This window comes from Piliocolobus tephrosceles, chromosome 16, assembly GCF_002776525.5.
Source record: "Piliocolobus tephrosceles isolate RC106 chromosome 16, ASM277652v3, whole genome shotgun sequence".
Classification (NCBI taxonomy): domain Eukaryota; kingdom Metazoa; phylum Chordata; class Mammalia; order Primates; family Cercopithecidae; genus Piliocolobus; species Piliocolobus tephrosceles.
Window position 1 is genome coordinate 26,969,230 of NC_045449.1, and position 16,959 is coordinate 26,986,188.

The 16,959-nt window shown below is 50.3% G+C and overlaps 1 protein-coding gene across 5 annotated transcripts in view; it reads left to right on the forward strand.

The window, feature by feature from the left end:
* RHBDL3 (rhomboid like 3) overlaps positions 1-16,959 on the forward strand; it is a 58,965-nt gene that overhangs the window by 17,590 nt on the left and 24,416 nt on the right. For 2 of the 5 annotated variants that reach the window (XM_023182865.2, XM_023182866.2), the window contains 4 exons: positions 698-856; positions 4,817-5,041; positions 10,335-10,483; positions 14,760-14,872. In XM_023182865.2, coding sequence (XP_023038633.1) covers positions 698-856; positions 4,817-5,041; positions 10,335-10,483; positions 14,760-14,872 — 646 coding nt within the window. Of the gene's footprint in view, positions 1-697; positions 857-4,284; positions 4,399-4,816; positions 5,042-10,334; positions 10,484-14,759; positions 14,873-16,959 lie in introns of all 5 variants that reach the window. The other 3 variants (XM_026452253.1, XM_026452255.1, XM_026452254.1) reach the window with 2 other exon arrangements.

Below are 16,959 nucleotides of genomic sequence, written 5' to 3' on the forward strand. Positions count from 1 at the left end.
TCTGAGTAGTCAGGAAGGGTGAGTCGGAGTCTTCCAGGGAGATGAAGGAAGAAAGGGAATCCCAGGCAGATTCATGTGCAAAGCTGCAAACGATGAAAGAGCATGGTGTAAAACACATGCACACTCATGTGCATGCACAAACACCCCGCAAAACAAAAACCACAGAGCAGAGTGTGTCCGGGGAGCCCCACCAATCCCCCCTGCCTGGGTGTGTGGGAGGGGCTGTGGGAGGGTGGCCTGGGGCAGAAGGACTTGCAAGTGTGGAGTCCCTCTGGCCCAGTCCCCTTTCCCTTTGCCAGTCGCAGCTGAAACGTCCTTCTCCTGCTGTCCTCTCCCCTGTCCCAGGCCCCAGAAGTTTCTCATCTTCCTCCACCCATTGCCTTTTCATTTGTACTTCCCTCTTCATGGTGAGAGGAGGCAGTTTAACCTCTTTGAGCCTCAGTTTCCTTATCCACATGAGATGGCTGGATTGGGTGATCCTGAAGGTCTGCAGGTCCTCTAGGACTTTAAGTGATTGTCATTCCTATTTAGATGTTTCCCAGGGAGATCCTTAGAAACCTCCCAGACACTGACTGAGACTCTTTGCCAGGGGCTGGGGATTAAAGCCAGTGAATAGTAGTGGAGATCGGGGCACCCACATCAGTGTGAAGAGGAGGTGGTGCCCTTCTGACCCCGCTGCTGTCTGCTTTTCCCTCAGTTTGACCCTGGGAACACAGGCTATATCAGCACAGGCAAGTTCCGGAGTCTTCTGGAGAGCCACAGCTCCAAGCTGGACCCTCACAAAAAGGAGGTACTCCTGGCCCTTGCCGACAGCCACGCGGATGGGCAGATCTGCTACCATGATTTTATCAGCCTAGTGAGTGCTCTGGGGCCCTGGGTGCTGGGAGGGACCTGTTTGAGGGTCGTGGTTTCCACACATTTAAAGGATTTAGGCAATTCAAAGGATCTGCTGGCCTGCAGCATTGAAAAAGTCCAGGCTTCTGCAGGTGAAAGTGTGCCACCAAGGAGTCATCTTCTCTTTGTCCCTAGGCTCTGCCCTCTGCCTTGTCAGCCCATCCTCAAGGCAATTTCAGACCCTCCCATTGTGGCAGCAGCTGTTCCAGCCCTCATACCCTCAGGCTGCACCTTGCAGAAGGAGGGAGGGAGGGAGAGAGGGAGCGGCGGGAGGAGAGAGAGAGAGATCCTTCTTGGGGTAGCTCTTGCACAAGGCCTGGTATGTTCTCCCTCCCATTGGCCTAGATTGGGTCAGTAGGATGGGTAGATTGAGTTAAACCAATCATTGCCCCACCCCTGGAGCTTCGAGTGGGGTCAGTTCCACCAAAATGAAGGACTGGGAGTAGGTAGGGTATTAGTGGCAGGAGAAGGGGCTGGGGAGTGGGGGCCAGGAGCGTCAGTGCAGCACGTGATAGAGCCAGAGCTCAGCAGATCTGCTCAGCAGATGCCCTGGGCTGCCAAAGAGGCTGGAGAAGAGAGGCCCGTGAATCCTGCCCAGTGGCCTGTATCTCAGAGCAGAGACTTCCCCTCACTGAGGGTTAATGCTGTGCTGTTTCAGGGGCTGCTGTGGACTGGGGTTCAGTGGGGTTAAGCAGGCAGTATTTTACCCACCATGGGATGCAGGTGACATCAGTAAAAAAGTGGCATGAACAAGCAGGTTGAAAATAAGACCCAAAGTTTTTGCTGGGTTTCCCTATTGGTGAGATGGAGCTGGTCACCTCTCTTCATGTCACCCATGGAGGGAGCAAGAGTGAAATAACTTGTGTGAAGTGCCCCAGGCTCCTAGAATTCAAAGGCACCAGTGATGGGGGAGCTGCCACCACTGGAGCCTGTCATTGTGCCACATGAGTGCTCTGATGTGGATGCCCAGGAAGAGGAGATGTTTCAACAACCTCATGGCTGAGGGCCAGCCTTGGTCCAAGGGTTGGCGTGATTGCAGGGAGCTGCTGTGGGGCATTTAGGAGTGGAGGAATCGACTGCTGTTCAGAGTGGACCCAGATAGCAGACCTTGTGGAGGGCAAGGGACAGGGCTGAGCTGAGCAGGGGAGGGGGCAGTCAGGATTCACAGGATAGGCAGTGGGGGTGAGTCCTGTGACTTGGAACCCGGCAGTGCAACCAAAGCCCAGGCCAAAGGTTTGAGCCTGCCCAGGCTCATCCACAGCCCCAGCCCTAGCACCTGTGTGTTTGTTGCAAGGTACCCTGCTTGGTCATAGGGCAGAGTCGGGCACGCGGGGCCAGGAGTGGCTTCTCTCCAGCCAGGGGTCAATGGAGCCTCTGTGTCAGCTCAAGACAGCCAGTTACTTGTTACTGCTGGGATTTCTGGGATTTCTCTGTTCAAATTCTGCACTGGATCTGTATGAGCAGGGCTGCCCTGGAGAGCAGACAAAGAAGGGACTCACCAGAGGGGAAGCTCTGAGTAGAGCAGAAAGCTGAGGACCTGGAGTCTAGCAAACCCAGGTCCTGGTCTAGCTCTGCCTTTGCCACTCACTGGGGAAGAGCCTCTGAGCCTGGCTTTTCCCATTTGTAAAATGAAGCCAAAGGATCCCCTCTTTAGGGCTGCTGCAAGGATCAAATAAAAGTATTTGAATGTTTTTGATGTCTCTTAATGTTCTTCCACCAGGTAAACTCCTCTGCATCCTTTGTGAGCCTTTACCTGCCCAATCCAGGCAGAGTGAGTCAACCTTTTTCAGAGCCCCCACAGTGCCTTGCGCAGGCCTCTCTCGTAGTACAGACCGCCATACTGCATTACAGCTGCGCAGCCTGGGTAGTCACGTGTGAGTGTGCAGGTTGTATACTGTACAAGGGTGCCTAGCTGAGAGATGATGGAGACTGAAATCTGGCCTGGACTTTGCCCCCCAAGGCTTGGCATGGGTGCACCCATCCAGAAGAAAAGCCTCCTTTATCTAATTGGCACAACAGGTCCGTATGGGCTAGCGTGGACTGTGGAGTCAGGCACATCTGGATTTGAGTCCTGACTCTGTGGTTTATTAAGTATGAGTACCTGGGGAAACTACTCACCCTCCCCAAGCTTCAGTACCCATATTTGTAATGTCAAAATAATACACGGGGCGCCAAATAACTGCGATGGCACCCTCTTTTGCTGTTTTTACACTTCTGTCTCCCCTTGTAAGCTCCATGAGGCCTGAGCCTATGGTCACGACTGTGCCCAGCACAGCACTGGGCACGTGAGGGACACAGGTGGATGGTGAGTGTGTACTCCTGCTAAGCCAGCTCCCACCATGGGTCTTCAGGGCCCCTGGGCCGTGTGTGTGTGTGTGAGTGTGTGTGTGTGTGTGTGTGTGTGTGTGTGTGTGCTGTGCATATGCCCCTGTGCAGGTGCATCCTCAGGGACTAGGAAAGAGACAGGTAAGAGTGGCCACAAAATAATCTGACAACATGATCCCGTCTTGGGCTCGCAATGTGCACGAGGACCCTAACTCTGGCCTACATTTACAGAGCTCCTGGGCCATTGAGAAGAGCTAGATCTAAGTTTTGTATGCATGGAGAGGATGGGGATAGAGAATGGTTAGAAAAGGTTCATCTGGGACGGCCTGCTGGAGGGGGCAAACTTTAAGCTAGATTTTGACTGTGAGACACAGCAGAGCTCAGGAATGTGAGGTGGGGGGACCCTACAGATGGAAGTCCACACTGCCTGTCCTGGTCTGAACCTAGATCCTCCCCAGCCACCTGCCCTCTGACAAGGCCTGCAACCGCTGTGCTATGGTCTGGCCTGGTTCACCTCACCAGCCCACAGGGCTCCTGCCTTCGGGTTTAACCTGATGTCTACTGCTGGGCCCAGAGTCCCAGGAATATATTAATAATCCCCACACCAGTAAACATGGGGACAGCTGAAGTGTGGGGTTGGGAGAGCCATACCTCTAGAATTTCTCCCCATGAGAAGGGTCTAGAGTTGGCCATGGAAGGCAGGTGGGAGGTAATGGAGGCCTCGGGAGGCCAGGAGTCAACAAGGCCACCTGTGGTCTCGGAGTCAGGCTGACCACTGGGTGAGGCTGCCAGAGCTCTACCCAGTATGTGTCAGGGAAGCTTCAAGCCGCTGAGGATACAGCCGGTCTCCAGGTGGAGCTCTGCAGCCAGTCCTTGGGCTTGCTAGGCATTGCGGGTCTTGTGAAGGCCCTCAGGAGTGGTGACCTTCCCCAGGCACAGCTTGGATTTTCGCTCTGGGAGCCTCTCTGCAAACCAAGGGCTGCCTGCCTCTTCCCAACCTAGTGTGTCTGAGGGTGCTACCTCCTGCTCATCCTTTGATTCTCACTCAGACTTCACCTCCTCCAGGAAGCCTTCCTTGACCTCTGACCTCCCTTGGGAATGGATTGGGCTCCCTCTTGTGTGCTCCCACAGCAGCCATCTGAATTGTGATTGCTGGTTACTAATCTGTCCCTGTGCCTGGTAGTGAGCCTGACACTTAGGAGTTGCTCAGTAAATCGTGATGCACGGATGATGAATGAGTGGATGACGGAAGGTATAGTGAACACAAATACGGGCTCTGGAGGCTTACTGGGTGTGAACTTGATGGATTCCTAAAGCTCTCTGTGTCTCAGTTTCCCAATCCAGTAGAATGGGGAGGTTAGTAGTCCTTATCTAACGGGAAGACTGGTGATCATCAAATGAACCAAAAGACATGAAGGGCTAAGAATAACCCCGACACCTAACAAGACCTTGGTGAATGCTGCTTCTTATTAACTATTATAGGAGAAAGGGAAATGCGGGATCAGGCCTGGTGCAAGGAACATGCTGGCTGGGAAGTGGGTGGGGGGCTCCACTGGGCCCCAGCTCTGACCCTCTCCCAATTCCACTTCCTGCACAGATGAGCAACAAGCGTTCCAACAGCTTCCGCCAAGCCATCCTGCAGGGCAACCGCAGGCTAAGCAGCAAGGCCCTGCTGGAAGAGAAGGGGCTGAGCCTGTCACAACGACTCATCCGCCACGTGGCCTATGAGACCCTGCCCCGGGAAATTGACCGCAAGTGGTACTATGATAGCTACACCTGCTGCCCTCCACCCTGGTTCATGATCACAGTCACGCTGCTGGAGGCAAGAACAAGGGTGGGGAGGGGGTTGCTCTGCCTTGGGGAGTGGCGGGTATGGGGAGAGGAGCCAAGAGGATGACACAGATCATGAGGGAAGAGGGACATTTCTTTTCCATTGAAGGGCGATGGTTGAGGATCAAATAATAGTTGTATTGCAAGTCAGACTCTGTTGCAGTGGATACCAGTGTTGTAACCCTGGACTGCAAAGATATTCTAAAGATTATTACTTCCAACAATATTGACTGCAGCCAAATCCCCATAGGACCACTGCCCCCCACCCACCCCAAAACAACAGCAACAAAAATGATGTCATAAGTTCATTGACTTAGGAGATCTAGCCAGGCTAACTCATTAAAGCCGGTTTATTTAGTTCCTCCCCAGGTGGGTAATGTGGACCAGTCATTTGCTCCATTTTCCCGCCTGAAAATCAGAAATAACCAGACCTGCACTCCCTCTCCCAGGACACCTTTATTATAGTGAGAGAATGGCTACGGTGCTTTCTGAACACAAAAGCATCATACAAACACATCTGGGAGGGAGTGTGAACAGGTAAATATGGGCTTAACATTTTTAAAGAACATTCTCCCCTTAGGGAATCCTCTGTGCCTATTGTTATGCTAAATTCTATTGCTTATGCAACAGAATCCAAAGGTACCCCTTGCTGTGTTGGTGCCCATGTGTGATAAAACTCAATTATTTTGGCTTCTCCGCTCAAGAACCTGTGCAGTCCACCCCAGCTCCAGCTCCTGAACGGATGCTTGGCTTCACTCTGGGATTCGATGATCTCCGCTGTTTCTCTTCCAAAGCCACGGGCCTAATTACCGCCTCTGCATATGTTCTTGTAAAGTTCCTGCCTAATCAAATGGCAGGATCGTTAAGCTTCACGGCATCGTTCTTTTTTTCTAAGTCAGAATATCTGGTCTGCAGGCCAGCGTTTCCCTGTTTGTCGTTATGGCTTCATCCAAGTACATGTTGAAGTTGCGATTTTTCTGAGATATTCTTGGACTTGTTCTTCAAGTGCTTACTGTGTTGGTCTATTTATTAACTTCTATTTGAGGCCCAATAATAACAAGATGCCTTGGAAGCAGGATTTGCTGCCAGGCCACCCACATGGTGTTAGGTGGACAGAACAGCTCCTCAGAGAGCCCAGGAGAATACAGCTACCAGGGGACTAAGCCATTCCCAGGCCGAGCGCAGAAGGTTTTAACCCGACATTAATTATAGCTTCCTTCTCTAAGTGTGTGCCGGGCAGGGGGCTGGCTCTTTGTGTATAGTTTATCACTTTTAAACCTCATGGCCACTCTGGAAGTCTGGGTATTGGTACCCATTTCCAGATAAAGAAACTGAGGACCAGATAATTCAGTTTGCCCAGGTTGATCAAGAGGAGTGATTTTGTGTCCAGATTGTTTCATATGAACCTCAGCTATGTAAACCCAAACCGCCAATCTAGAAAAACTGGGAAGTGCTCAAATAGCTAAAATAACGATCTCAAAGCCCTTGTGCTATAACGCCCAAGGCTTTTGTCTTCTATACAAAAGAAGTAACCTGGCTTTTGGATTCCATGATGAATAGAAAATAGGGGGGACATGGTGCAAAGAAACCAAGGGGTCTACTACCAGCAAGCAATAAGAAATAGTAGCCGACAGCCTGGCAGTGAAGGAAGTGACAAAAGAAAAGTTTAAAGCAGACCTGAATCTTAAAGAAATACAATAATTGGCTGAGTGCGGTAGCTCACATCTGTAATGCCAGCACTTTGGGACGTCAAGGTGGGAGGATCTCTTGAGCCCAGGAGTTCAAGACGAGTCTGGACAACAAAGTGAGACTCTGTTTCTACAAAAAATCAAAACATTAGCCAGGTGTGGTGGTGCATGCCTGTGGTCCTAGCTACATGGGAGGCTGAGGCAAGAGGATTGCTTCAGCCCAGGAGGTCGAGGCTGCAGTGAACTGTGTCCATACCACAGCACTCCAGCCTGAGTGACAGAGCGAGATCCTGTCTCAAGAAAAAAAAAAAAAAAAAAAAAGGAAAAAGCATACAAGAATTTGGGGGGCTTAGCCGGATGCAGTGGCTCACACCTATAATCCCAGCACTTTCAAAGGCTGAGGTGGGCGGATCACTTGAGGTTAGGAGTTCAAGACCAGCCTGGCCAACATGGTGAAACCCTGTCTCTACTAAAAATACAAAAATTAGCCAGGTGTGGTGGTGGGTACCTGTAATCCCAGCTACTGGGGAGACTGAGGCAGGAGAATTGCTTGAACCCAGGAGGCAGAGGTTGCAGTGAGCCAAGATAGTGCCACTGCACTCCAGCCTGGGCAACAGAGCAAGACTCTGTCTCAAAAAAAAAAAAAAAAAAAAAGAGAGAAAAGAAAAAAAGAAAAAAAAAGAATTTAGAGCCTTGGGTGTACGAGCAAAAACACTATCCTGGCTGGGCGCAGTGGCTCACGCCTGTAATTCCAGCACTTTGGGAGGCTGAGGCGGGTGAATCATTGAAGTCAGGATTTCAAGACCAGCCTGAGCAACATGGTGAAACCCTGTCTCTACTAAAACTACAAAAATTAGTCATGTGTCATGGTGGGTGCCTGTAATCCCAGCTACTTGGGAGGCTGAGGCATGAGACTTGCTTGAACTCAGGAGGCAGAGGTTGCAGTGAGACTGTACCACTGCACTCCAGCCTGGGTGACAGAACAAGGTTGTATCTCAAAACAAAAACAAAAGCAAACAAAAAATGCCATCTTCCTGGGGTTGCCGGAGAAAATATCACTCTTATAGCCCAGATCAATACCTGAGATATTCTTTCTTTTTTTTTTAGACGGAGTCTCGCTCTGTCACCCAGGCTGGAATGCCGTGCCGCAATCTTGGCTCACTGCAACCTCCGCCTCCTGGATTCAAGCAATTCTCCTGCCTCCGCCTCCTGAGTAGCTGGGGTTACAGGTGCCTGCCACCAAGCCTGGTTAATTTTCGTATTTTTAGTAGAGACAGGGTTTCACCACATTGGTCAGTCTGGTCTCAAACTCCTAACCTCATGATCTGCCCGCCTCAGCCTCCCAAAGTGCTGGGATTACAGGCGTGAGCCACTGCGCCCAGCTCATACCTGAGATATTCTTAAACAGTTATGCATATGCCCTGATTAAGAACACAGGGACGTAAACGATACATTTTAGCAGGAGTCCCAGAAAAAAAAAAAGAGTTAAGATAAATACCCTTTTAGAGATTAAACAAGTATACTTCAGTCACGTGTGCAAAATCAACTTCTGTGGAATGTTAGTGAGAATGTGGAGAAACTGGAGGCCTTGTGCACTGTTGGTGGGAAGGTAAAGTGGTGCAGCTGCTATGGAAAACAGTCTGGTGTTGCCTCAAAAAATTAAACATAGAATTACCATATGATCCAGCAATTCCACTTCTGACTATATCTCAAAAGAATTGAAAGGGACTGGAAGAGATATTGATACGCCCATATTCATAGTAGCATTATTCACAATAGTCAAAAGCTAGAAGCAACCCAAGTGTCCGTCAGTAGACGAATGGATAAACAAAATGTGGTCTATGTTCACAGTGGAGGCTGGGCCTGGTGGCTCACGCCTGTAATCCCAGCACTGTGGGAGGCCGAGGAAGGTGTATCACCTGAGGTCTGGAGTTCGAGACCAGCCTGGTTAACATGGTGAAACCCTATCTCTACTAAAAATACAAACTTAGCTGGGAATGGTGGCCAACGTCTAATCCCAGCTACTTGGGAGGCTGAGGCAGGAGAATTGCTTGAACCCGGGAGGCAGAAGTTGCAGTGAGCTGAGATCATGCCACTGCACTCCAGCCTGGGCGACAGAGCGAGACTCCATCTCAAAAAAAAGGAAGGGAAGGCTGGGTGCAGTGGCTCATGCCTGTAGTCTCAGCACTTGAGGAGGCAGGAGGATCGCTTGAACCCAGGAGTTCAAGACCAGCCTGGGAGGTAGAAGTTGCAAGCTGAGATTGCCCCACTGCACTCTAGCCAGGGCAACAGAGCGAGATCACATGCTACAACATGGATGAACCTTGAAAATATTATACCAAGTGAAATAAGCCAGATACAAAAAGACAAATACTGTATGATTCCACTTATATGAGGTACCTAGAGTAGTCAATTCATGGAGACAGAAAGTAGAATGGTGGTTGCCAGGGGCTGGAGGGAGGAGGGGGTGGGACGTCATTGTTCAGTGGGTACAGAGTTTCAGTTTTGCAAATGAAGAGTTCTGTGGATGGATAGCAGTGATGGTAGCACAGCAACATGAATGTCATTTCATGCCACTGAACTGATTAAGGCCGGGCGCAGTGGCTCATGCTTGTAATCCCAGCACTTTGGGAGGCCAAGGTGGGCAGGTCACATGAGGTTAGGAGTTCTAAACTGGCCTGGCCAACATGGTGAAACCCCATCTCTACTAAAAATACAAAAATCAGCTGGGCATGGTGGTGCACTCCTGCAATCCCAGATACTTGGGAGGCTGAGATTGGATAATCACTTGAATCCAGGAGGCGGAGGTTGCGGTGAGCCAAGATTGCATCAGTGCACTCCAGCCTGGACGACAGAGCAAGACCCTGTCTCAAAAAAACCCCAAAAAACTGATTAAGATGGTAAATTTTATGTTTATTTCACTATAGCTTTTAAAGAAATTAACCTGTGTGGAATTTGTCATCTCCCAAGTGGGTATGTGAGTTATCACTGGAATTAAAGTTCAAAATCCTCCAAATCTTTTCTACTTAGCATGGAGGAAGTGTGGACAAAGAGACCCCAGGACCATTTTGTTTCCATTTGACACAAAATAAGCAAACAGAAGTGGGTGAGGGGTGGTTAAAAGCTCAGCTTAGACTGGGCATGGTGGCTTACGCCTGTAATCCCAGCACTTTGGAAGGCCAAGGGGGGCAGATCACCTGAGGTTGGAAGTTCAAGACCAACTTGACCAATATGGAGAAACCCCATCTCTACTAAAAAATACAAAATTAACTGGGCGTGGTGGTGCATGCCTGTAATCCCAGCTACTCAGGAGGCTGAGGCTGGAGAATTGCTTGAATCCAGGAGGCGGAGGTTGCCGTGAGCCGAGATTGTGCCATTGCACTCCACTCTAGCCTGGGCAACAAGAGCGAAACTCCATCTCAAAAAAAAAAAAAAAAAAAGAAAAATTGCTCAGTTGGGTACTGGCTGTGGGGTATCCCTCTTTCTCTGAGAAGAAAAGGTGATAACTTCCCGTAGGGACTCCCAGTGCTAGTCAGCACAACAGGAAGTTTCCTGGGCAGTGTGCACCTAGTAACAGACTCTCTCTGTTCTGTCCAGGTTGCCTTTTTCCTCTACAATGGGGTGTCGCTAGGTCAATTTGTACTGCAGGTAACTCATCCACGTTACTTGAAGAACTCCCTGGTTTACCATCCACAGCTGCGAGCACAGGCTTGGCGCTACCTGACATACATCTTCATGCATGCAGGGTGAGTACCTGTCTTCTTTTGCTCTGTCAAGAGACCCTACAGAAAAACAAGTGGTCAAGATAGCCTGGATTGAAATATAGTTTTTAGTTTATTTTTATCTACCTAGACACAGGATTTGAGATAGCTGCTTGAAACTCATTTAATACCAAAATTATGTAAATTATCGAGAGTGAATGGGAAAGGGAAAATTATATAAGAAGGAAAATGCTAAAAGCCAGCAGTGAGAACAGCACACACATACACAGCATTTGATTCCATGTACTTGCTAGAGGTGGCTTGAAAATTTATTCTAGTGCTTCCTAGTGGCTTCCTAGAGCTTTTGCTTTGGCCACTAGAGCAAAAAGGGATGTCAAGCCACCAGATTTATTGTCCATAACTGTGTGAGTGCCCTCGCTGTGTGTGAGTTCCTCCCAGTCTGGTCTCCATATATATAGAGGGTCTTCTTGAGAACTGTGGCGATAATTATAGTTTCTATTTATAGAGCCCTGTAGCCTGTTTTGGGGCTGGAGCACAATCAGTTTTCACTGGTGCCTCCCACTTCATGATAAAAACCTACCAGCTGACTAGGTGACCACCCAGGTCCATGTCCCTTGAGCAGCAGTCTGGAGGCTTTTATATGGTAGAAGCCCTTTGATGGGAGAGGAGAGACCCCAGACACCAAGCCTTTGTGGTGTCTTCTCTTCTGCAGCCTCTCCAGAGAAGTGAAGGAGCTCACACTTAGCCTGGAGAAAGCCCTGGAGGTGCCTGGCCCTGGAGTGGGAACTGGGAAGGGGGTGACTCTGGCCCCAATGACGCCATCATTCCCATTGCTCAGCAGAAAGACCCACAATGACCAAGAGGGTTGTCCCATGAGCCTCCCTTCCCCAGAGCCTCTAAAGCAGGTGCAAGAGCTAATCCCGAATTGGCTGCACCTCCAGGGGAGGGTGCTTTCTGGTGAAGAGACCTGAATGAACACCTCTGCTCGGGTGAAGATTACCATTGGTACAGGCTGCTTACCTTGTCTGGCTTGCCCCAGGCTTCGTTCTCACAGGGATAAGGAGCAGCAGGATGGCTGTCATGCTTCACTCACATCCACTCGTAAGCCAGGGGTGACAACAGCCACGGGGGCTTCCCTGCCCAGGCATCCCAAGCCAGTGGCTGCACGTGGGTTGGGACTCTCTGCCTTCTTTCCAGGACTGCCCCCTGACTTCTCTTGGTGCCTCAAGCTGAGGAAGGAGAATAGCCAAAGCCTCCTTGCTCCATCCTCTGCCTCCTGGAACCAAAAACAGTGTGCTCACCGTGGACAGGGCTTGGATGCCCCCAGCTGAGGCCCACAGGGCTGGCCGTGGTCCTTTCTCCAGTAGTTCCTTTGATGGGTCAACGCCTGCCAGGAAGAGTCCTGGGAGGATTCTCCAAGTCTATGGATTTTGAACAAGGGGCTCTTGCCTGGTGTAACAGAGATAGCAGTAGACAGGAGATAGGGACAGCTGGCCAGCATCTAGGGAGATCGCAGCAAAGTGACCTGTTGGCCAGGTGTATTGATTGGCTCACATCTGTAATCCCAGCATTTTGGGAGGCCAAAGTGGGAGGATCACTTGAGGCCAGGAGTTTGAGATCTACATGGACAACATAGTGAGACCTTATCTCTACGAAAAATAAAAATCTTAGCCAGGCTAGGTGGTGCTTGCCAGTAGTCTCAGCTACTCTGGGGGCTGAGGTGGGAGGATCACTTGAGCCCAGGAGGTCAAGGCTACAGTGAGCCAAGATTGCGCCGCTGCACTCCAACCTGGGAAACAGAGTGAGACCCTGTCTCAAAAAAAAAAAAAAAAAAAAAAAAAAAGTCACCTAAAAAAAGTGACCTGTTACTCAGAGACACACTGTAGGCCTGGGAATCCAGAAGCCAGTGTGATAAAGAAGAGCTCAGATTAGGAGGCAGGAGCCCTGAGTTCCTCCCCTGGCCTCTGCTAGTCTTAGGTTCTGAGACTGTAAAACAGGACATGGTTCTAGAAAAGCCTGTAAGGCCCCTCCGCCTGGGAATCTGATGTTGTCACTCAGCTCCCTTTCCAGTGACTTCTCCTGACACCTCTAATCTCCCTAGAATCCTTCAGCTAGCAGTCAGTGGTGGGTAGAAGATTCTAGCATAGTAGGAATTTAGGACACAGCCTAACCTGCCTGAACTACCTCGCAGGTGCACTCCTGAGTAAGCGGGTGCCCATGTGTTGCCCACAGTTCCTCTGCAGCACAGCTGGGCCTCCAGGCAGGGCCCTGTGGTCAGCAGCAAGGCGGAGACCGAGGCAGGGCCCAGGCTCCCTGTTAAAGGCTGTTACTTCCTGACATACAGCATCCCCCGGGAGCTTCCTGGGAGATGTCTGCTCAATTTAAATGAGACAGTGGGTGTTAAAGTGCTGTATAAAGTTGGAAGCACCCGATTGATTTAGTAATAGTCATGTTACAATCTTTTCTGGTAATATGCACACAGCTAGACACCCCACCCCACAATTTTAGCAGCAAGATCTAGTCACAGGTAGTATAGGGAGGCAGGCGTTCACAGGGTCAGAAAACCTGGGGTAAACCTGGGGTCCCATCTCCCAGTCCTGAGGATTTTGGAGCAGAACAGGTCTCTCTCTTTTTTTTTTTTTTTTTTTTTTCCTGAGATGGAGTCTCACTCTGTCACCCAGGCTGGAGTGCAGTGGCATGATCTCGGCTCACTGCAGCCTCCGCCTCCCAGGTTCAAGCAATTCTCCTGCCTCAGCACCCCAAGTAGCTGGGATTACAGGTGCATGCTACCACCCCCAGCTAATTTTTGTATTTTTAGCAGAGACAGGGTTTCATCATATTGGCCAGGCTGGTCTTGAACTCCTGACGTCGTGATCCTCCCACCTCGGCCTCCCATAGTGCTGGGATTACAGGCTTGAGCCACCGTGCCGGGCCTAGGTCTCTTCTTATACCAGGAAAGAGAAACCTCCCTTTAATTGACTTTAAGGGAAAACTTTGAATTATTAAGTTATAAGATGTATCTTTAATACCTGCACTTGTTTTGAGAACATATTTTTCTTTAAACATCCGTAGCTCTTACAAATAGAGCCAGAACATGGCCAGGCACAGTGACTCATGCCTGTAATCCCAACACTTTGGGAGGCCAAGGGATGGATCACTTGAGTTCAGGAGTTCAAGACCACACTGCCCAACATGGTGAAACCCCATCTCTACTAAAAATACAAAAATTAGTCGGTGTGGTGGCACATGCCTGTAATCCCAACTACTCGGGATGCTGAGACAGGAGAATTGCTTGAACCCAGGAGGCAGAGGTTACAGTGAGCGAAGATCATGCCACTACATTCCAGCTTGGTTGACAGAGCAAGACTCCATCTCAAAAAACAAAACAAAACAAGAACAAACAAACAACAAATAGAGCCAGAACGACCACATGACCCAGTGAATGGAGCAGGTCAGGCAGATTAGAGACCTGAGCTGTTGTCTCAGCATGGCCACTAACTGTGACTGGTCACTATCTCTGAGCCTTGTTTTTTCACATGTTAACTGATGGAGTTGCTGGATTTTTTTTTTTTTTTTTTTTTGAGACAGAGTCTCGCTGTGCTGCCCAGGCTGGAGTGCAGTGGTGTGATCTCGGCTCACTGCAAGCTCTGCCTCCCAGGTTCACGCCATTCTCCTGCCTCCGCCTCCTGAGTAGCTGGGACTACAGGCACCCACCACCACGCTGGCTAATTTTGTATTTTTAGTAGAGAGGGGGTTTCACCATGTTAGTCAGGATGGTCTTGATCTCCTGACCTTGTGATCTGCCTGCCTTGGCCTCCCAAAGTGCTGGGATTATAGGTGTGGGCCACTGTACCCGGCCTTTTTTTTTTTTTTTTTTAAAGAGATGGGGTCTCACTATGTTGCCCAGGCTGATCTTGAACTCCTGTGTTCAAGTGGTCCTCCCACCTTGGCCTCTCAAAGTGTTGGGCTTACAGGCGTGGGCCACTGTGCCCAGCCTAGTTGCTGCTGGATCTTGACTGTGGTTAGTCTGTCTCACTGTGCCAACTGAAATGCTGCCAGTCATCACCCAGGCCTTGCACATGTGTTCCTGTCCCATCTGGAAGGAACACTCTTTCCAAGATGGTCTGAATTGTCATTCCTTCCCCTAGACCATGAGCTCCTCAAAGGCAGAGATGGTGTTGTTCACTTCTGGATCCCTGGCATCTTGGGGGATGCAGGTGTTTGTTGAATGAATGAATGAATGAATGAATGAATGAATGAATGAATGAATGAATGAATGAGTGTGGTCTCTCTGTCACAGGATAGAACACCTGGGACTCAATGTGGTGCTGCAGCTGCTGGTGGGGGTGCCCCTGGAGATGGTGCATGGAGCCACCCGAATTGGGCTTGTCTACGTGGCTGGCGTTGTGGCAGGTAGGCAGGTAGGCCCTGTGTCCACAAAGGCACATTGTCCCAGGGTGGGGTGGGACAAGCCCCAGGCTTCCAGGACACACAGAAGATCCTCATCTCCAAGGCTCCTGACTTACCGGGCTGTCCTCCAGGCACACCCACCTCCCCAGGAGTCTGGAGAGGGGACTGCTGCCTAGAGAGGGAGGTGTGTGGCAGGATGGGGGAGGAGAGCACTGGATTTGGGACAGGCTGGCCAACTGACTCTCAGTCTCACACCACCATGTGGTAGCTTCTGAGCTTGGGGAAATTTCCTAACCTCTTTTGGCCATATTAAGCTTTAAGAGGGAACTAATGAGATCTGCCTATAGGATTGCTCGGAGGGTGGAGTGAGTGAGGCAACAGATGGAACAACAGTGCTCTGATAACTGCAAGGGCACAGTGAGATCCCCAAGGGGGAATCAAAGGGGTGAGTGGAGCCAGGTACCGTCCTGGCCGCATAGCACCTGTCCCCAAAAGGAGAGCTGGCTGCTACCCAGACCAACCGCAGTTCCCTTGCCTGACCCACTGCTGACAGGGAGTCTGGCCTAAGAGGCAGTGAGCCCTGCCTCCATCTGAAGGCGTCTGGGCCTCCAGCTGACTGGGCACACATGTGGCAGGTGATCATCCTTCATGAATAGTGGCCAGAGTGACTTCCAGTGAGCCTTCCACCTTCTGCCCCCTCCCCAGTGGGAGGTGAAGTGGGTGAAGTGAGCTGGGGAGAGCGTGGCTTTCTGCAGGAAGAGTCTGCCAGCCTGGCCTCTGAACATGAGGATCTCCCTCGTGATGTCTCCGACTTTATTGCCAGCTGTTTTTTTTTTTTTTTTTTTTTAAACAAGGTTTGCCGCTTCAGCTCTTCAGCTTGACAGCTGTGCCCAAGGGAGCTTTGTGTGTATGTTTAAGTAAGATCTTAATCCTTTCTGAGTGGTATTAAAGTTGTCATCAGGAGAGCCGGGCAGCGTCAGCCTTGTAAACAAGAGGCAGGCAGGGATCCTGGGAGTAACTGAAGTGGTTTCAGATATCAGAGAGGAAGGGTCCCACCCCACCCACAGGAGGCTGGTCTGCTAGTGCATGAACCCTTGACCGGGAAGATTCACCCTGCACCATCTCCTTCGCTCCTGTATGCGCTGAGGTTAAAATCACTGGCCACCTTGGACAGCACCCCTGCAAGCCCCTCCCAGAATCCAAGGCTCACCGCGTCCTTGAACAAAGGGCTGATGAGCATCTCTAAGTGCCAGACTTGTTCAGCCACCCACACACCCCCAATCCTGACATCTAAGGATTTATAGCCCCATTTTCCATACCTCAATACCCAGAGACCCAGATGTTAACTGGCAAGGAACAGGGAAGACATTAATAACATTTGCAGCCTTAGTATTCAATTAGATGGGAATGCCAATAACCTAGAAGACGAAAACAAGATTCAAACGGACTCAGACCTCACCCAAACCAGGTGACATGCAGTGGGGGGACATTGTAGGTGTCACCTCCCAGGTGACACCAGTGCAGAGTGGGAAGATTCAGACGGAAGCAGAGCTCATCACCTGAATGTGAACATGTAGGGCTGTATCATTGAGCACATGGCATGCACTATTCTGTCTGAGTCATTGATTAAGACCAGAGGGCACTCTGGTCACCATACATGTCATTGATCTCCATGATTGAGTTGATTGATCTGCCTCTGCTGTCTACCCTTTCCTGTCCTCCCAAGCTCTCCTCTGAGAGGGGAGCTGGTTTACAGCTAGCCAGCCCTAGATTGGACGGGTGGCAGTTGTCAGTGCCTACCACATGCAGGCCGTAATTCATCCACACTGCAACACTGCAAGGTGGACACTGTTGCTCTCCCCCAGCACGGATGGGAAATCAAGGCTTAGAGGGCTAAGTGACTCGCCCAAGAAGACACAGTTAGAAAGTGGTGGAGCTGGGCACACACCCAGGCTGTTTGACCCCCAAGGCTGTGATCTCAACCACTGCAATAGTGTGACGAGAACCAAAAGATGGGCCCTGTCCTTTTTGCAGTTAATTTATTTTCAGAAACCAAGGCACACCAGGTGCAGTGACTCACACCTGTAATC